The following is a 19,950-nucleotide window of genomic DNA, read 5'->3' on the forward strand; positions in this document are numbered from 1 at the left end:
GCATCCTTACTTGATCCAACTCGATCCACGTCTTCAATCTGACAGCGGCGACTGTTATCCATTGGCGCAGGATTAAATACTTATTGAGACCGGATCTCAAGCAGATCTCAAAGTATTGTGATTGACTTGCGTTTGCCCAGTTACTCTCTTCTGAACAACCCTTTCTCGTACAGTACCTACCCACACGCCGCGACTCTTAAGTAATAAAAAAAGAAAACACCAGGTTAGAAGGCGTTATAGTATCTACTTAGGTAGGTGCCTATTGTGCCTCACCGAGGTTTTGACTGAGTTCAAGACTGCTTGTTCCTTCCTGTTGCACTTGGTTTATAGTTGCCTACTGTCTAAGTTCTTCAAAGACTTGGAAAGAGCCGACCAAACCTAAGTAGCCTGGAGCAGTGATCTTTCAAGGCAATGACAGCGTCGTACGTGATTGGGTTATCAGGAAGTCGCAGTGTAAATTTCAAGAATTGGGGAAGTCGTTGGCTGATTCTATTTCCCTGGTTAGCAAGATAACCTCGGATTCCCTCTGATAACCTCAAGCACAGTTATTATTTTTCTTACTTTACTATGTCATACCCCCGATCCAGAGTAAGTGGTTTTGAAGACGAGCGACGCCGTCCATACGGTATTGACTCGTACAAACCATCAGAGGATCGACACACTTCTAGTGAATATTCTCGTGATCGCGGCAGAGAGGTTGAGCGTGACCGAGACCGAAACATGGTTCTAGGTCGACGCGACTCCGGAGACGCGGAGGGTACAAGAAGTCCACACGGCCATGGAAGAGATATGGGTGGTTCAAAGGATATTCATCGACTTTCTATTGACACAATAATTCCTACCGGTCCTAGGCGGGTTGTGTCAGGTACCTATTCCCCCGCTAGTGCCACGAATAGCGTTCCAACGTCAAGAAGTACCCGCCCAACCCCGACTGACCCGGGTGAGTTTTAACTTCCCCAATAATCCGCTAAGCCACTAATTAGTCAATAGCCACCGATAGCATTTCAAAGGCAACTAGAATCTCTAGTCCAGGTCCTATAGCCCCACCAAGCATTCCGAAAGCCAAAGATCCTAGGTTACAAGAAGTTTTCGAAATTTTATATAAATGCAACGAGACTTCGCAAGAGCGCATGCTCTTGAAATTCCGGAAAAACAAACTTTCGCGCGAGGACCATCGACGTCAGTGTGAACTCGACAAAGTCGCCAGTAAAGTTAATGATTATGCTCCATACTCGGAATTCCAGCGACGATTTGACGAAAGTGGAAAGTTAGAGCGGGATGAGATCTCGAGAAGTCTCGCTAGACTCGATCAGCAATTCGCAGAAACCTTAGAAGAAGCTGTGTCTTCCGTAACATCTTCCAAATTGCAAGCAGCTGAGAACACCTCGCTACGAGCGCTAGAGGCCAAATTTGCCGAATTTCAGAAGCAAAGTTCTGAGCAGCAAAAACAAATATCTGATGCTCATAGCCAAATTCAAACACTACGTAATGAGCGAGAACAGTCAATCCAGGCTTTCAATAACCTAGATAAGGATTTTAAGGTGTTAAGATCCGATTATAATACTCTTCAATCCGAAAACTCGCAGCTCAAGACGCAAATTTCAGATCTTAATTTTCTTAAGAAAATTCAGGATGACTTAACCCGGTTGACTCAGGATCTCGGATCCTTTACCACCAGAGTGGATGACGTGGAAAAGAAGACGACTACGTTCATGGATAAGGTCAAAGAGCTTGACATGGAGACCTACAACGAAATTCTAGAGACCTGGATCGACCACGATTTTAAATCCAAGGTGTTTTCAAATGAAAAAACGATTGCGGCTCTACGTCAAGATTTTGATTCTTTACAAGAGTCAGCCACGTCTCATTTCGACAAGAATGGTTCTTTCATCCAAGAAACACGGAAGTTCATGGAGAATGTTGAAAGTTCCCGACCGGTTGTCTCACAACCAAGCAACGAGGCATCGGCACATCAGTTTGCACAAGAAGCTTGGGTTCAAGAACAGCTAGATGTGTTGCGGGAAGCTATGGAGAAGATAGTTGCCGAGTCTGGTAACAGTTGCGCCGACATGGTTGACGAATTAGGAGTTCGCGTTGACAAAATTACAGCAGACGTAAAAGCTCTTGAAAAGCTGTCTATGCAAATTAATATGCTAAAGCAGACCGGAGATGAACAACGCAATGCGCTGCAGCACCTGCAAGATTGTATGAAATCCTTGGAGGCTGAAGGAGTTGGTCCTAAGCTCGACAACGTCATAATTAAATTGGCGGATGTGGAGAGTAGAGTAACCAGTCTCCAGCAGAGTAATGTCACGGGAGGAACGGTCGGTCTAAACTCCATCGTGAGTGCCGTTAAGTCGGACGTGGAGGATGCTAAGAAGAGATTTGATTCTCTTGAGCTTGCTGTTAGGACATTGGACAGTCAATGGGCGAACTTGACGTCCAAGCAGATGGCCGTATATATCCTTCAGCACCTCGATCCGTATAGACACCAGACTGAGGGACGGATAACTGGCGTGGAGGCAGGGGTCGGCGAATTGAAAAGTAAAGTCGCACTTGTCGAGAATAATCTCGCTTTGCTGAGAGACCCGAAGTACCTGGCAACAATCATAAAAGCCTCTCCACCGTTAGGAAAACGGCCAGCCTCTCCTGGGTCGCCTGCTGAGGACCCGGTGAAAAAAAGAAAGCTGGACACAAAAACCCAGCAGAATACTACCCAGGCATAGTTGAAATACCCATAGCCCTTTGTATCAATGTTTCTAAGGCGAGGGCTTCGAAAAGAAAGTCGGCTAGAGGTTGGAAGTCAAATGAAGATGGAAGATCTGCAAAGGTCTGGCAATGCGGTGGTTCATGTGCGTATGTCTACGGTTTTAGAGCTTTCGCAGATTCGCGGAGTTTTGCAACTCCTAGGGGAAAGAATAAAACAGTGAATAGTCAAAAAATGACATTGGCTTTTTTTTTAAACGCCATAACTACCTGTATATGCACTTTTATAAGCAATCCATGGGTGTTTACCTGTGGATATATTTTGCGTCTCCCACTTGTCTACCGATGTATGCGTCCATTATATACCGACCATGTTCCTACCATGCCAGATTATGTAAGTCTATGTAGAAACTCTTTCATAATAGCTTGAGGCCACCAGTGACCTTGTCAACAAGACTCCTGGGAGCGGGCCCAACGCCTAGGACTGTTAGGCTGCCAGGGTCGATCTGGGTGCGGCCGGCGTCCTGGATGACTTCGGCTGTGATGCCTAGGCTGCGCGCCTTACCCATCAGATCCAGCAGCTCGGCCTCTGACTTCACCTGTACGGCGATCTTGGCTTGTCCCCGGCGTTCCCAGCGCTGTAGGAGTCGTGCTTCGGCTGATGACGGGTTTCGCTGGGCGGCGCGGGTGAGGGTCTTGTAGCATGCTAGGGTTGCGTGGGAGCATTGTGCAGCTATTTTGCCTGTGAGGTACGGATACACGTTAGTATTGAGTTTGTATTATGGCTGAAGGAATAATAGGAATAGAGACAACGAACCTTTCGTCATGCCTAAATCTGTCCGTACGACTAGGACTAGCTTGCACTCCTCATTTGCAGACCCTTCGGCTACTGTTTGTTGAGGCTGAGCACTGTCCGCCTTGCTCTCTGCCTTGTCCTTGGGAATATTCTTTGCCTTCTTCGGCTTAGAGGCCTTGAGCCCGTCTCTTCGATCGGCGTCCTCGCCGTTGGCCCAGTTAGGCGCATGGTCGAGTATTGTGTCGCCTTCGTCGATGTCGGACTCTTCGCTCTCGAGAGGGTCGTTAAGGTTGCTTTGGCGTTGGGAAGCTAGGGATGGAGAGATAAATAGGTACCCTCGCACCGAGTATATGCCTAGTAGGAAGCCGGATAGGAAGACCACGATACTCGTGGAGATGAGTATTGTGGTATTGGATTGGTCTGCCATCTTGGAGGATGAGCTGGGGGTAAATGTTCAAGTGTCGTTGCTGGGTATTTTCACAAGAGGAAAATAGGCAGATTAGAAGAATATATCTTATGTCGTTATTGTCGTCGATCCATAGGTAGAAACTATGCAGCCGTAGATTGACAAATTAGTTAAAAAGAAATGAGTGTAAGTTGAATTGCTAAAGTTGGTCAAAGTAAATACATAGGTAGATTTATAATATGAGGCGGACAAACTGCAAGGCCTGCAGAAGCTAAGATCCCGAACAAGAAACAAGAAAAAAAGGTTTGAGATCTTATTACATAGTACCAGGCAAGATGCAATATGAAGCAACCCCACATCAGCCTTGCGTTAAGGTCCCATGTACTACCTTCAATATGACCTAAGCTTGCCATTGACCTAATTCCTGCCTTACCTACTACGAATACGTACCTAATGTACAAGTTACCTACATGTGCAACCCATGTCGCCGCCCTGCTTGCCGGCGGCTCTGATTTGCTAAAACCACACCCTTTTACAATTTGTCTCGGGTTTATAGGTACAAAACAAAGAACATTTCGAAGTTGGAATCGTCAACACACGTGGAACTATCCGCAAAGTATAAATCGAAGCGACCCTACCATAATTTCGCACCCAGAAAAAATTGCACATTGTGGCGCCTATCAGAAGAGTTATACCTCTAGGTCGCTTACAAGAACTGTTTCGTGCATATCGGAGATGTAGTAGAGCCCGGCAGAAAGATAGAAGCGTCGGGCTTCTTTGATATTTGATTTTGATATTTGATATAGTCTCTCTGTTGTATAATCCGTAACCGCTTAGGTACACACGTAGATACATATGGCAGATAGGCAGATAGGGTAGTAGTCGGGTGCATGTGTGAATGATGCGATGCTAGTGGTAGGAATAGACTTATTCTGGTGCCCTATCAAATCATCCCGATGCATAGGTACATATGTACTGGTGGGGGTCCTCAACTGGTACCGAAGAAGGTAAGGGGGGTTCTATCTATGGCCGGTCAAGCCACACAAGCCACATGAAAGCCTACCTATGGGTCCACTACCTACCTATGTACTTCCCGTCTGAGGTAAGAGGGAGTGCTACATGTAGGTAGGGCAGGTAAGTACGCAAAAGAGGTAGGTACCTACGTAGGGTTAGTGGACTTTCCCCGACGCTGTGAATGTCAAGCAGGAAACGGGTAGCCGCAACACAACAAGGGAAACTTGGAGGATTAGATCAAACTGGGTTCCATCCTTGCCCGCGTCTCCTGCCCTGTTAGAGCCACCTCTACCACTATCCGGTCCTTCACCATCGCTGAAGGCGCGAGTGACCTAACTGACCTAACCAGCTAATACCTATTAACCCAAGCAACCCCGTCCTGGAAACATCCCTGCATTTTATTGTGTAGCGTACACTCCGTCCCTACCTACGACTGCTACCGCCTGCTACTACGACGGGTTCGGTGTTCACCCACTTCACCAACTTCTTCCCGCTGCCGATCATCACGCATCATCTGCAACAACAATACCTGGTCATCAGTACGCAGACTTTACTTTTGACTTCCCCGACACTCTTTGTTACCTTTCCTTTCTTTCACCCGACGAGCCTCATCACCAGCCCCTTTCCATATCATAATAACACTTATCTTCCGCTTACGTCCCTGGTATATTTTTTTTCTTCTTGTAGTCCTTCGCCGACGCGAACCACATTTTGACGAGCGATGCGCCGGGCCGAATGTCACGAGGATTTATTAGAGGCTGGATAAAACAGCAAATAATGTCTACGCGACAACAGTAACTTGTGTCTATCTACTGTGTATTGCATTGTACTTTACGGGCTTGAGGGTGTGCAAAAGGTGAAAAAAGGGTAGAGCGAGAGTCACCATCGCGCCCAACTTTGAGGTCAGTCAATAAAACTCCATTAGAAAAGTACTTTGGATGGTGCTTTTTTTATTGTACCCATCCCCATAATTTCCAATTCAGCCAATGCCTGTCGAATTGGCTTGTCGTCGCCATTGCTTCGAGGAATACACGTCAAATCATTGTCCGATCTCCGTATCATACGTCCTTTTATTCACCCATTTTACGAAGGCTAGCAATGACCGGAAATACTAAACTCTAACCTTACAGAAGAAATATCTCCGTCTTATCGCATCGCCCTAGAAACCTGATGATACCTTCAACATCATACCGACTCATACCGACCCTACGTAATTCTCATCTGTCACCGCAACCGCGCCTTCTTTCATGATTCCTAGCACCAGGTTCGCGTGCAACATTTCGAAGTTGCATGAACAAAGAAAACCATGGAGGAAGTAACCAAACATATTGAAACACTAGTTAAAGACGTCCTCCCTTTTAAAGCACACTACTTGTCACTAGACACGACGCGCCGGTACCGACCACACGCGGATGACAAGAGATTAGAAGAGCAGGATATCAGACCCCTTCAATACACAACTTTTGTTAGTGACGCAGAGCGTGGTGTTCTTCTGACTAGGGCCTACTTTGACGTGCGGGAAGAACCTTTAAATCCAGTCAGCGCCGCCGATACCCCAACACCTCGAAGAGCTGATCCGAGTAAACCAAAAACGAAACTCTCCCTAAAAGACTACAAGAATAGAAAAAAGTCACCCGACGGCGAAGAAACGCCCAAACCAGTAGCGCAACCCTCCAAGACGAATGCGCCTCCAAATAAAAAACTCGATTCGACTACGAAAGAGACGGAGGACCACCGTGTTATTAAGAAAGAAATTCCCGACGCAAAACTTAGCATGAGGCCTGAGGCGCGTCGCCCTCGCAGTCCCTCGACGGATAAGAAAAGACGGGTCATAGAGGCTGAGCAGGAGCCCAAGTCAGCTAAGCGGAGCAAGATTGAGAGCTCCACGCCCAACTCTATAAGTTCACGTTCCCTTAAGGATAGCGCTGCTCAGAAACCCGAGCGGCAGGTAGCCTCTGAGAGGAAGCTTCTTAGAGATTTGAAAGGCACACCGACCACCAACGGAAAACCCTCACTCAACAGCACGGGGAATAAAGGTGTATCTCCCAGGCCTCCCGGCCAAGTGAATGGTACTCAAAAACTTATTAAGAACAAAGACGGACCAGATAAGAAAGTAGAAAACAACCCGACCTCTAAGGTGCCTTACGTACCCCCCTTATTATCTCCGATTGATATATTAGACTACATGGACGATTCCAAGCCATCGCGGCCTAGCCCTAAGAAGAAGCCGGCGGACTTGAATAGTCTAAAACCGCCGTCGAAGAAAAGCCGAGAAGATCGCGAGCCGTCTCCTAGCCCCAAGAAGCGAAAGGTCCCGCCCCTTCTTTCTCCGACGCTCCCGCCCATTGTGCTCGAGGAATTAGCGAGGACAAAGTCAGCTTCAAAGGACTCGAGTCAAAGAAGTAGCCAGATAGCCTCCGACTCTCCTAACGGTCAGAAAAAGGCGGCGAAACCTTCGAGGCGCGAAGATACCATACATGTGGAAAGCGGCAAAGGGCAACGGGAGTCGCTCATAGTCACATTGAAGTATAAGAAGCGAAATGCAAAGACGATAGAACGGCTCTTAATCTTACCTCCCGGCGGCAGGAAGAAGAGCAATTTATTAGGGGAGGCTAGCCGCGTCGCTCGCGATCGTTCCGATAGCTTGGAACCCGGGACAGCACGTAAGCGACCCGTGGCGGACCCCCCTAGCGAAGCGATCAAACGGCCAAAACCTCTAGAGAACCCACGACCTTCTACACCACCTGGACCGCCATCGCGAATGACGCGAGGCGCATCCAATAGCTCCCAAGTTGGTACCCCAGGGGTTACAAACGGCCTCACGCCAGCCGCGCAGCCACCCGATCGACGCCGTCCACCAGTTGACCCAGAGAAGCTGCAGAGGCTGCAGTCGAGAGCCTTGAATTTCATCAAGCTTGGCACCCAGCTGAAGCACGAACGAGATGCGGTCTTGAAGAACCCAGCGGATGGAGTTTCGGAACGCGAGCGTCAAGTTGCTGTCGCCGCTGGCATTCAGTGTGTAGTGTCGTTTCTCCTTGGTTTCAAACTTCAAAGTGATGCTTCCGATCTCGAGCGCAAACGAGCTTCAACCCGGTCAATGCGAGAATTGTTGTTGTTATTCCGAGTAGCCAGAACCGACTGCGCAAGACACAATGCATTAACCGCGTTAATACTGCGGCTCCAAGGCATCTGTCTCGTGTACATCGGTCGCATAATGTGGTCGTACCCTAATGATTCCGAGCTCGCAAGCCAGATCGTCGCGAACTGCAAGGAGCAGCAAGATATCTGGCACCAGGCTGACGGCGCACGCAGAAATATGGGGGTATACGATGGAAGTTCCAAGTCGGACGACGGGGGTTCGATAGGCAAGCTCATAGACCGACTTGGACCATGGACGATACCCGAGGAAGCTATACCGATCACTCTCGAGGTCTTGCGCAAAGTCATGCAGGCTAACGGCCCATGGAAGCCAGCCGAGTCCCTAACCAAATTGGGACATTCCACATTAAACGGGATTTCCACCTAAAACTAGAACAAATATTGAGGTTACCAAAGAGATACACAGTTCTTACGGCTCCAATTTTCATCCTAATGTATATTACGAACAATGATTTCTACGACATGATACCGAAACTCTTGTCTTCCTCCCACCCCTGCAGCAGCAATCGTTCCAAAGTTTGGGTAATCAGGTTGTGAGGGTATTGGTCGAGGGCGACCCGGAGTATCATGCGGCGTCTCGCAGGAACGAACGGAATAAGGGGTTGGTTTTGTGAACATCGTATACAGGTACCGCGACTAAGGGAACATAACCTGGTTTGATTTTACGCGCGTAATTCTATGTATCTGTCTGTCTGACCCGTCAGACGAGGGGAGTTGAGAAGAGGAAAAAACAAAAGCTAGAACAACTGGCGTTCCATAGGAGAAAGCAAACGGAGGGAACAAGATGGATTGCTTGGACCCTCCCCTAGTTTTGAGCGTCGGCCGTTTGTGTATTCTTTTTTTATCCCGCAGTCGTACTTACTTCGATGATATCCCGCCGGCACGGCCGAGCAAAATGGTATTTTAAATGACTAACTACTTAATTCATTTGGCTATGCTCTTGATGTATGCTATGCTGTGAGTTGTGCTCATGTGCTTTGATATTGGCTCCCTTAATAATGTAATATAACTCGTGCCATGCTTACGGTTTTGCGTAGCCCAGTCGGGGGAATAGGGGTTTCACAAAAAGGAAGGGGGAAAATGTCCTTTATGGTCAGAAATTTCACTAGTGTAGGTACCTATATAGTCAAAGTGACATGAAGACATTTGCGCAGGTTTAACGTATTAGACGAAGGTTTATAATGTCTTGGTTGCCGAAGTATACCTACCTGTTACGCGAGATACAATATCCAGTATCAGAGCAAGGGTTACATTGCAATCCATACTCGGGTCCCAGAAAGAAGAAGCTTTGATATTTAATATTTCATTACGATGGCTCTGTGATGATGATCTAAATTTGAAGAGAAATGTAATGTACCTAGGTGGTAGCCTCGCGATGAACTTCGCTCACTTGGATGGTGCAGTATTATCAGTTCTTGGCTTAGATTAGCATCGTATCCTTATCCGACACTGTGAAATATAGTAGTAGTATCCGATTCAAAGAGGTAATAATAAATTATTACTTCGAGGGAAGTTCGTTTGCTTTTCCAAATAGCTAATCATACATCGTGCTGAAATCGTTACTAAGAACGCCGTGGTATCATTCCCTTCGTTTTGCGGTCTACACGACCTCATAATCATGCAAAGTCAGCCAGGCGAGTCCAGCCCTCCTCGCCGGCCTCCCTGAACTCAACGCCTTCTCCGAAGTAACCCGCGTCCTGCCAGGCTTTCATCGTGGGCCCGTCGAAGGGGCCCTGTTTATCGGCGTCGTCTCTGCCGTCGATCCAGCGGAACTCCCACATCCTGGTTATGGGCGCTGCTTTCGACTCCTTTTGCGGCTCTACCCAGGGCTCGTCTGCTTCGCGCGTGTATTCGCGGATAAGGCGTTCTCGCTCCCGGTCGTAGATGTCCGGCCGGTCTCTCCCGAGCAACCTGTCTGACGCTTCGGTGATCGTGTTGATAGCGTCCTTGATGCGGGTCTGCTCGGGGTCTTCCGGCGCCTTCTTGGCGTCCATCTCCATGGCGTCCGGCTTCTGTTTCTTCTGCTTCCACTTGGGGACTTTTTTGGTTTTTGTTTGGCCCCGGCCTAACCTGGCGAGTGCTTCTATTGGGGTCTCTCCGCGCTCTAGATGTAGGATTAGGGACTTGAGAAGATCTGACGTCAATGCGCTGTCCTCTTCCTTGCGCTTTTGTCGCTGCTCGGCTTCGCGCTTTTCGTGGGCTTCGGCGGCTTTTTTCATGTCCTTCTTGCTGACGCCTTCGAGCCATCGGTCGTGCACGGCATCGGGGTCCACAGCCTTGCGCACGAAGTTCCCAGCCTCGTCGAAGCGCCCTTCTTCATTTTCGGCTTTTAGGTTGAAAGCCTCGACTTTGGGAGCGTGTTTCTTGAGCCCGCCGGCACCGATTTCCTCGTCGAGACCTTCTTCTTGTATCGCGAGCTCTATTACCTCTTCGTCGTCATCGTCGGATGATTCCCCGTCTAGGCGCACGTGTCCACCAGATTTCGATTCTGCTTCCTGGCCTTCGATCTTCTCGGTGTCTATAAAATTGACTTCCTTGCTCTTCTTTCCCGTCGAGTTGTCCACAGTATCGTCTTTGTCGTCGCCATCCTCTTCGGCTGCGAACATGTCATCCATATCCTCGTCATCTTTCTTCGGCTTGGATTTCGACGCGTGTAAAGTGCCAAGCTCTTCCTGGTCAGAATCCGAGTCATACCCATCGATGTTGACAGCTCCGCGCTTAGTCGCAGCGCTCCCGCGAATGATTTCTGCGTCGACTTCCAGGTAATTGTCTGCCTCATCGTCTTCGTCTTCTACGTCGGGGGCGAGCGCGGACGGGTTCCGCATGTCGAACTTGACTTTCTTCGAGTTGGGCTCGGCATGATGCATTCGCGCGTAATTCTCGCCGGCGCGCTTTGGGCGTGCGGCACTGAATCTTGAGGACATGATGATTGTGATGATGATGAGGCTATGGTGGATTGTGTATAAGTACAAGTATGAATTGAGGCAGAGCCTCCAATAGCAGTCGAGTCCAATATGACGTTGAAATTTGAAAATTGCCCCTGTCTGGTAGCTGCAGCTCATCAGTGGGGAGGGAACATTAAGCTACCTACTGTGTACCGAGCTAGGTACCGAGCTAGGTACATACCAAGCTACTAAGCTGCCAAGATTATGTACTACATAACTATGGGGCCGTGCTTAGTGGCTTGTCTCTCTAATTCTTAGCAGTAATCACGGTTACCTAAGACGCAATGTACCCCTGACGGATTAATACGCACGCCGAAGTTTCGTCATAAGCAGTTGCCTTCGGATACATGACCTAGAGCTCTGAGGAAGGTCCAGTAGCTTCCGGTTTCCAGTTTCCAGTTTCCAGTTTCCAGCTTCCAGCTTCCGTGAAGTTGTTCAGGAAACTTACAACAAAAAAGTCCACTTCATATTCTTTTTTACATCATTCGCCTTCTCTAATTTTTATCCTCTTAAATATCTCTAGTTACCCATCTTCAGTCCCCCATCTTTCTTATCTTTCAGAGAGGTAGACTAAGTTTCCTAAAATAACCCCACCTCGTTATGGTTAGTTACACACCCGACCCTTTGTTCCGATTTCTGGATCTCTGCTGACCACAACTATTTTCGTAGTACCGTGGATTCAACTCTTTTGACGTCGACGATCCGGCCGCCATGTCGTACATGGCCCGATCCGGAATGATGCGCGGCCCGGCCATGCGCCGTTTCGACGAGTACTTCCGATGTTACCCGATTATCATGGCCCCCGGATCCGAGAGACCGGAACTCAACTACGGCTCCAAGATCTTCCTACCGCCATCCGCCCTCCAGAAGATCTCCCAGTTACACGTTCAGTGGCCCTTGATGATGGAGCTGGTGAATGGCGAGAGAGAGCGCCAGACGCACGCGGGTGTTCTAGAGTTCGTGGCGGAGGAAGGCAGAGCGTACATACCGCAATGGGTTGGTTTTGGTGCTGGCGTCATAGAGGAGTAACCATAACTGACGGGTTTAGATGATGCAAACGCTACAACTGGACGTCGGCGACATGATCCAGATAAAATCGACATCGCTGGAGCTGGCTAAGATGGTTAAGCTTCAACCCCAGTCGACCAACTTCCTTGAAATTAGTGACCCCAAGGCGGTTTTAGAGAAGGCATTCCGAAACTTCGCTACATTAACCAAGGGCGACGTGTTCAACTTCGAGTATAACGACGAGGTTTACGATGTAGCAGTCTTGGAGGTGAAGCCGGAGACGGAGAAGATGGGTGTTTGCATGATAGAGACAGATGTTTCGGTCGAGTTCGCACCACCAGTAGGATATGTTGAGCCGCAGAAGGGTAGCGGTACTAGTACGCCGAGAAGTACGAGGGGTGGTTTACCCGCTGGCGGGCTCATGCATCCCCAAGGCACGATGGCACAGTCTATCAACTACGACGCGATCGCCCCTAATGCCACAACAGCTGCGACCGGAGCCCGAGCAGTTTCGTCTCATTTCCTAAACGAGGGCCACAAACTAAGCGCCAAGAAAGGCTCCAAAGCCCCAACGCCGAAACCCTCAACCCCCGTCGCTGGTACTTCTACAAATGTTATACCCGTCCCGCGAAGACGAACGAATGGACCCATGCCTCTTCGCTTACCACCCAACAAGCTCTTCTTTGGTTACGAGGTTACACCGGTTAAGACAGACGCAGACAAGGAGGCAGAGAAAGAGAATGCGAGCAGACCATACTTCGCGGGACAGGGCCAGACCCTTAGAGGGGCAGTCAAGCGGAAGGGCGAGGGAGAAGATAAAGGAAAGGCGCCCGAGAAGAAGTCCGACGAAGGACGCCGGCTCGATGGACGAAAGGCATGATGATATCGTACTAGGGGTGTACCAGGCGTTTATGGAGTTTCTAGATAATGCTATGGGCCTGGTAGATTAATGCGATGACTACGATATTCCCATGCATCATTAACATTATCGGGTTGTATCCCTTGATGGGATTGTGGGCTGGAATTTGTCGTAGGCATTATCGTCTTGCGTAACGGAAAGAATGTGTTCGCTCAGACTCGCTACGAGGGTAGATCTTGGCCTAAATAATAAAAGATAATCTCAAAAACTACACCGATGTATGTATTGGTCTTGAAGGGCATTGTTCTTGATTCCCTGATATGGCCTAAGGACGTATTAACTAGAATTCGAAGATTGATATTCCCAAGTATTTATGGCTCATTTCTCATGTCCTTGTAATATCTCATTCATGTTCATATTTTCGAACCTTTCTCTACTTGCCTATCCAGACTAGATTATAACAATGCTCTTCAAACTGCTCGGATTAACTGGCCAAGCTTCACCTTGCATAATACCGCAAATGTAGACTGGAGATATAATCCGGTACTGATCTCCGTGTACGTGTCTGATTACCATGGGAACACACCCACCAGCCATAATAGCAACCTTATCTCCGGCTGCGATGGCATAAGCACCAGTTCCAAATGCCCCTGGGCCCATCTTGAAGAATGTCCAGTAATATGATGATGCAGTGAATAGCTCGTGTAGCTCGGAGACGTTGTCGTTTGCCGATATTCGATTGTATACTTCCATCTCGGGGGCTTCGTCGATGCTTGATAGCTCATAGGCTGGTAGGGGCTTGGCCGGTAGGACGCTGAGTAAATCAAGCCATTGACGGAAGGACTCCTTCAGGTCTAATTTTGCGTCTACTGATGCCTGGTTGGAGACTATCTCGTAGAGGTCATTCTTCCACTTGTCTAGGCTGTTAGATGCTTTCCTCATGTACTCGAGAGCTTGCCGTAAGACGCGGATATTATAGACTGCGAGGAATTCCTCGATACCGTCGCCTTTTTGCAGTCGTTTGTATTTCCAGTCCGGGGCTATTTCTTCTTCGATCTGTGTTAAGATATCGTCGTTTTTCAGGGCCTCCGCGGTGCGATAGCGTCCTAGTAGACATGTCCTGAGGGAGGAACAGACGTCTCCGATGATTACGGCAGAGACTCGGAGTGCTCGGGAGCCACGGGGCAGATGGACAAAGCTGAAGCTGGCGGTTGAATGTCCAGCGGCGTGATAATCTCCCTTCGGTACCGAACACGGCACCGAAGTTGCCCAGTTTGGGACCCAGGATGGCCAGCTGTCCGATACATAGTAGCAACTTTCTAGATTTAAAGAGCCAGTAAAATCCATCAACGCTTTAACGGTCTCCATGTATATAGTTTCCAGAGGCTTTTGATAATTAGCTGCTGGGAGCGATACTCCGTAGCTAACTAACAACCCGCGAAGCCCGTATACCTTGTCTCGAGGCTCGGTTGCCAAGAGTCTGCTTGCTTGGCGGAAGAGTTCTTCAATGCTGTCGTATTCTTCAGTGATGGCGACTGCTCGTCTCGGTCCCTGTAAGGAGACGATGTGCGTGCCGAAGCCATTATAAAGGGTCTGGTTTAGATTCTGTACAAGACCGACGTTTTTGTGTGTACTGTATAAGTCCGACCAAGACTTGATGAGGTTGAAGTAAACGAGCAAAGCCTGGCCGTATATGAAGGTTGCTTTCCGGCTCAGCGCAACCTCTTGGACTACCCAGACACGGCTAAACCACGTTACTCCCCAGAACATATCGTTGAGGGCTGGTTGTATTTTTAGCACATATGATTTGGCCACCTTATTATAAAAGAGCATTGTGAGTGGGCTTACTCTTGGTATCTATCCTGCTAGCTAATAAAAGGAGTCTATCCGAGTATTTTTCGCTCTTGGAAGCAAGACATGCATCGGCGAACTTAGAAAGGTTCTGAAAAGTCGACTCCCAGGACGGCTTTATCGTAGAACCAAGCCACACGACGACTTCATCAGCAGCGGTGTAGATGTCTCCCATTATGCTCACTTGCTGATTACGTTCTATCACCGCCGCTGGAGACTGGTTGATACAGATGGCATCGATCCATACTAACGAAGGCTTGCTATTAGTTGTAGCTAGGTGTCGAAGTATGTTATTGCAATTTAGCGTAACGAGGATGGACTGTCCCAGACAAAAAGCTTTTTCTGTAGGTCGTTGCCCGTCCCAAGAATACGAAATAGCTTTGAAAGAGGGACATTGGTCTAGTGTGGCTTCGAGCAACTCAAAATTCACAGGTGCCTTGATCGAAGACGCGGGAAAGAGTTTCAGGAGCCTGATGCTATTAGGAGAACTAAGCGGAACTTGACCATAAATGCTCGCCATAGTCATAAGAAAAATGAAGAGGAAAAAAGGAGTTAACTAGGTAGTCTAGATATTTCAACTACTCTGCCCATTTCGTAGGAACCAGCCGCTTAATGAGCGATTTCAACCCGATCCAAACCCTGATTTCGGTATAACTAGCTGGACGCGTAGTTCGGCAAGGATCGCCATCACATGGCGACTTATTTTTGGTCCCCTTTCCTATTTAGTGCTTAACAATAGGAGTATAATGGTCTGGTTGGAATCCTTCAACCACGCCCCCGAAAGCCGTTGGGGGCCACGACAGACTAATCTGGACAGCTGAATTGGATATTATTCGCCCAATCCCACAACCGAACGGTTCTGGGATCGAATCGCTGCCTTAACGGAATATGTGGACATGGAGAACATACGTCATGTCTATAATAACGCACGGGTGTTAATATGATATGGCAGCGGGTAATTGTATGTGAATGTGTCTTAAGATTTGCTATATTTTTTATTTATATATCACGGCTACGTAGACACAATAGTCGACTCAACTCGGCTTGACTCGACAAAATACCTAGCAAGCAGCTCCCGACGGAATGTTCGCGCACTTAGAGCTCTTCTTGCCGCCCGAAACGCTGACACCGGTCCACTTCCAATTGCTGCAAGACCCCTTGCCGCACAGGATGTACACATTGGTAGCATCGCTCGCAACGGTGCCCGTGACCTTGTTGATGGTAAGGTCGGTGATCGGGACGCCGGTCGTCGGCGTGCCGGTCGGGCTGCCGTTCTCGTAGTCCTGCTCGATGACGATGCCGTACTTGGAAATGTTGCTGAGCTTGATGTCCGAGTACGTGATGTTGCTGACGGCGCCCGACGCGTCGTACACCGTCTTGATGCGCACGCCGTTCTGCGAGTTGCTGATGGTCGACCCCGAGATGACGACGTTGCGCACTTCGTTGTTGCTGCGGCCGCCGACCGACCCGATGCTCAGGCCGTGGCCGCCCGAGCACGTGCCCCCCGTGAACTCGATGTTGGTGCCGGAGTTGATGGCTAGGCAGTCGTCTTGGTTCTTGACGTTGGCGCCGATGATTTTTACATTATCGGATGAGCCGACGTCGAAGGCGTCGGTGTTGTGGCCGCCGCCGGAGTCACCGGCGGAGTTATCGATGGTGATGTGGTCTAGCGTTAGGCCCTTGGCACCGTTGATAGAAAAGGTGTGGACTGGGGTGTTCTTGATGTTGAGTCCGGTGATCGTCGAAGACGTCAGGCTGTGGGCGTAGAAGAACTTGGGCTTCGTCTTGCCTCCGTTGCTGCCCTTTCCGTCCCACCACTTTGCGCCCTGGCCGTCGATGACATGGCCGCTGGCGCCCTGAACGGTGATCTTGGTTCCCGAGACACTGATTAGGGGGCCCTCCCACTCCTTGTACGCGAATGTCGTCGTGCCTTGGAAAGTGACGGTTGTGCCGGTAGTAAGGCCGGTCAAGTCAAGTGTCTGCCCAGCTGGAACAGTGACCCCCTTGATCACGATGTCGGTACAAGACTTCTTCTTCGATGCCAAAGTGTCTACCGAAGTGAAGGTACAAGTAGTAGCTCTCTCGTTGAGAGTGCTCGGGGCTGCGAGGGCCAGAGTGGCAAGACCGAGAACCGCAAGGTTATGCATTATGCTGGACTGAGCTGTAAAGAACGAGATGTCGACTAGGCGAAAAGAACGAATATAGTCTCGGCTTATAAGTAGAAACGAGGGACTAGCCTTGAGAAAGAAACAAAGGACGGCTCGAGTCGCTATACCCCCTAACATAATGCCATTGGTGGGAAAAGCTGAAAAGCATCAACTTTTTATACTTGCCCCCTTTTGCCAGGTGGTATGGCGATCTACGACTTGCATGTGAGGCATGTTTCGTGATTCGCGCGGGAAACTAGTGAGACACGAGGCGTGCAAGGAACAAGTTAGTTACCCCATTCGTGGATCTCCGCTTGGATCCATGTGTCCGCCGGGGACGCCTTAGTTACCTATTGTGAATAAGATGCTGACCTAGAACGCAGCTAGAGTTTTGGAAGAGATAAGATGTGTACCTACTGTCAACATTAAGTTCTTATGAGAGATTCATGCAATATGACGCCTTGTGGAGGATAGTATAATTTCAGGGATCATAGAGGGGCCTCGCTGATCCGGTGGACACGGGGGACTAACCGTTCGATCCCACGATTGAACGGGCCCTAGCCGTATTGCGGTAAGATACCGAAGGTCCGGAAACGCTAAGCTAGGGATCTGAGTTGAGTCCCCACATCGTGAGACGAGAAAGCTTGGCTTTGGCTACCTGAAAGACGATTAGGGCCACTTGCAGCGGAGTTTCAGATTTAAACATCAGACGAGATGAAGTGCTAACTGATAAAGCCACCGATGTACCAAATAGACGTTGTGGGGTTTCGTTAAATTAAAGTGTAGGTACATAGCACGGATCATTCTGAACTTTTTGAGGATAGTTATTATCTGTTGCCTCGGTTAGATCACATGTTGATTCTATTGGTTAGAAGACCTATAACGAAGAGTATTGGAGGAATTTTATTGATATTCCCGTAAAGGAGAAGTCACATCGCAAAGTCAAACTAGGCAACTAGTATATCTGAGTATCAATCGAGACCATAATCACTAAATTCTTCTTCCGAGCAGCATGAGGGGAAATCACCGATTCGCAACGCCCCGGTGGGCTCAAGTTAACCCCTATGAACGCAAGGCCTAAGCTAACTCGAAGTAGATGGCGACATGAATACAACGCGAAGACTAGATAACATAAATCTCTTGCTCATCAGAGAACTAGTGTCCCTGGCATCCTCTTAGAAAGTGAGGGGTATGTTGCGAGGTATCGTAAACAGAGGTAATTCCTCTGCTCCTGGTTGGCTGGGAAATACTTAAATATCGCCACTTTCATCCTCACCGTCTAGACGAGACAGTTGTTCAGCTTCGTTGTCTCCATGAGCAGGGGGGGCCGAAGAGGGGTCAAGGAGAGTCACGGGCTGGTGTTGCTCAAGCTGAGCTGCAGACTCACCCCAGTCCTTGTCATCCTGAGAAGGCACGGGCTCATCATCCTCCAACTTCATAGAAGTTTTTCTAAAGTGATATATTAGCCTCATATTCTACCACATAATCAAACTCCTAAGACTGATCAGTAGTGTAAACTTACCCGTTCCTGGTACGCTTCTTGACAGGTGTCTTCTTCTCCTCGTCGTCATCGTCGGAGACTGGTGCCTTAGCCTTGCGTTTGGCGCTAGCGCGGGAGCCGCGGGCGGGGCGGGGGCGGGCTGCTGCCTTGTCCTTGATAGCAGGTTGACTGTTGTCGGGAGAGGAGCCGGAAGCAGCATTCTGCTGAGATTCCGACTTCTCGTCTCGGATCATCTTTTGGAAGTGCTGTCTATGAATATAAGTTAGCTTGATGCATGGAAAGCTGAGAGTCAAAGATAAGCCTAGCTAGGAACAAGCTAGCAAAAGACATAAGCAGTCAGTGAAGCTGCGGCGTAGTTGCTCTGGGGATAGTTCGTGTAAGGTAGCCTCTAGTGAACCTAGTGAAACCGAGAGAAAATATCATAGTACAACTCGCCAAATGGCCTAGGTAGAACGTGAATTTCGATGGTAGATTGTTGAAAATGACCGCACGGTATAGTTCCGCGGTGCTGTGGTTCTGGGAAAAGAGCCCAACTCAAATCATGATATAGCAGATATTTTCGGGCCAACCCATGAGTTTTATACTCTGATAGTGGGATATAGGAAAAGTTGCTGATATGATGGCACTCTTGATCGACGAGGGCAAAGGGAGTCATGGAAATAGTATGCTTTAGGTATGTTGGGGGATGTCGTAACTAGGAATACACTTCTAACATGGAAAGCACGATGATCAAATAGCGATAGATGATGTTCACTGTGTGATCTCAAGAGGGTGGAAAGTAATGAAAAATGTATATCATACCTCATAGCATTTCCAGTGAATTCGTAACCCAGGTCATGTAGCTTGCGTAGGATCTGCTCCTTCTGCTCCGCCGTCAACTTGGCGACGTCCCAGACGGCTCTGGAGAAGTCGCGATAGGCTTCGAGAGTCCAGGTTGAGCCCTTCGGCATGGTGGCGATGTGTGTTGAGGTCAGGTTTGAACCAACCGAGATCAAGATAGAGAGGTTAGTGAAAGAGATGTTGTGGTTGATGTCCTGGAGGGTAGTAAAGGAAGGCGAAGAGTTTGGGTTGTTCAGTAGTAAACAAGGTAGGTAGGTAGGTAGGTAGGTATAGATGTTTAGAACCAAGTAGACGTTGACGGTAGAAGAGATGTGTTGTTCAGTTGGGTTGGGAAGTTACAAAATAGAAACTACGAGACTAGGTGCATGCCAAGTGACGAAGTAATATAGGCTTACGTAGGATGAATCTAACGGAACTTTGGGAAGGTAGGGGAGTATATATGGGATAGTGATTGCTTCTTGTGGCGTATGATGTGAACAAACTTGAGAATCCTAAATAGTTTGGAGGCATCCATGTGATAAGGTCCTTCTACCAATACATGTTGCCTATAAATAACGAGCTGCATAAAACGTAAATGCACCTAGGTACCCTTCTGGACATCTACATTCTTGTCTTTCTCAAATCTAAAAACCAGAGGTCCCAGGAGACCTTCGTGTAAGATAGCTGGAATTATTGGCTATCAAAAAATTTATCCCGATCATAAATAGCCCGCTTATAA

The 19,950-nt window shown here is 48.6% G+C and overlaps 8 protein-coding genes across 8 annotated transcripts; 3 read left to right on the top strand and 5 right to left on the bottom strand.

The window, feature by feature from the left end:
• The first annotated feature begins 109 nt into the window (after positions 1 to 109).
• On the top strand, positions 110 to 2,834 carry F4813DRAFT_155220 (uncharacterized protein). Its single transcript, XM_049239001.1, has 2 exons — positions 110 to 940; positions 991 to 2,834. Exons 1-2 carry the CDS (start codon positions 568 to 570, stop codon positions 2,724 to 2,726), a joined length of 2,109 nt encoding a protein of 702 aa, XP_049097788.1. The 5' UTR covers positions 110 to 567; the 3' UTR covers positions 2,727 to 2,834.
• A 99-nt stretch (positions 2,835 to 2,933) lies between these two features.
• F4813DRAFT_366480 (PTH2-domain-containing protein) lies at positions 2,934 to 4,243 on the bottom strand. The gene is made up of 3 exons (XM_049244033.1): positions 4,131 to 4,243; positions 3,524 to 4,051; positions 2,934 to 3,448 (listed from the first exon to the last, which is right to left on the bottom strand). The coding sequence occupies exons 2-3, from the start codon at positions 3,927 to 3,929 to the stop codon at positions 3,123 to 3,125; spliced, it is 732 nt and encodes a 243-aa protein (XP_049097789.1). The 5' UTR covers positions 3,930 to 4,051; positions 4,131 to 4,243; the 3' UTR covers positions 2,934 to 3,122.
• A 1,558-nt stretch (positions 4,244 to 5,801) lies between these two features.
• On the top strand, positions 5,802 to 9,008 carry F4813DRAFT_366484 (uncharacterized protein). Its single transcript, XM_049244034.1, has one exon. It carries the CDS (start codon positions 6,229 to 6,231, stop codon positions 8,446 to 8,448), a length of 2,220 nt encoding a protein of 739 aa, XP_049097790.1. The 5' UTR covers positions 5,802 to 6,228; the 3' UTR covers positions 8,449 to 9,008.
• A 343-nt stretch (positions 9,009 to 9,351) lies between these two features.
• Positions 9,352 to 11,166, bottom strand: F4813DRAFT_366485 (uncharacterized protein). Its single transcript, XM_049244035.1, has one exon. The coding sequence runs from the start codon at positions 11,141 to 11,143 to the stop codon at positions 9,698 to 9,700; it is 1,446 nt and encodes a 481-aa protein (XP_049097791.1). The 5' UTR covers positions 11,144 to 11,166; the 3' UTR covers positions 9,352 to 9,697.
• Positions 11,167 to 11,737: 571 nt separating this feature from the next.
• F4813DRAFT_391399 (UFD1-domain-containing protein) lies at positions 11,738 to 12,914 on the top strand (the record flags this gene model as incomplete). The annotated part of the gene is made up of 2 exons (XM_049247160.1): positions 11,738 to 12,022; positions 12,075 to 12,914. 2 exons carry the CDS (start codon positions 11,738 to 11,740, stop codon positions 12,912 to 12,914), a joined length of 1,125 nt encoding a protein of 374 aa, XP_049097792.1.
• A 215-nt stretch (positions 12,915 to 13,129) lies between these two features.
• Positions 13,130 to 15,264, bottom strand: F4813DRAFT_397977 (heterokaryon incompatibility protein-domain-containing protein; the record flags this gene model as incomplete). Its single annotated transcript, XM_049247993.1, has 2 exons — positions 13,130 to 14,674; positions 14,742 to 15,264. The coding sequence occupies 2 exons, from the start codon at positions 15,262 to 15,264 to the stop codon at positions 13,344 to 13,346; spliced, it is 1,854 nt and encodes a 617-aa protein (XP_049097793.1). The 3' UTR covers positions 13,130 to 13,343.
• Positions 15,265 to 15,752: 488 nt separating this feature from the next.
• F4813DRAFT_366487 (glycoside hydrolase family 28 protein) lies at positions 15,753 to 17,206 on the bottom strand. The gene has a single exon (XM_049244036.1). It carries the CDS (start codon positions 17,027 to 17,029, stop codon positions 15,806 to 15,808), a length of 1,224 nt encoding a protein of 407 aa, XP_049097794.1. The 5' UTR covers positions 17,030 to 17,206; the 3' UTR covers positions 15,753 to 15,805.
• Positions 17,207 to 17,787: 581 nt separating this feature from the next.
• On the bottom strand, positions 17,788 to 19,490 carry F4813DRAFT_155295 (uncharacterized protein). Its single transcript, XM_049239002.1, has 3 exons — positions 19,194 to 19,490; positions 18,414 to 18,641; positions 17,788 to 18,340 (listed from the first exon to the last, which is right to left on the bottom strand). The coding sequence occupies exons 1-3, from the start codon at positions 19,340 to 19,342 to the stop codon at positions 18,142 to 18,144; spliced, it is 576 nt and encodes a 191-aa protein (XP_049097795.1). The 5' UTR covers positions 19,343 to 19,490; the 3' UTR covers positions 17,788 to 18,141.
• Positions 19,491 to 19,950: the final 460 nt, after the last annotated feature.

This window comes from Daldinia decipiens, assembly GCF_022478715.1.
Source record: "Daldinia decipiens strain CBS 113046 unplaced genomic scaffold F4813scaffold_27, whole genome shotgun sequence".
Lineage (NCBI taxonomy): Eukaryota > Fungi > Ascomycota > Sordariomycetes > Xylariales > Hypoxylaceae > Daldinia > Daldinia decipiens.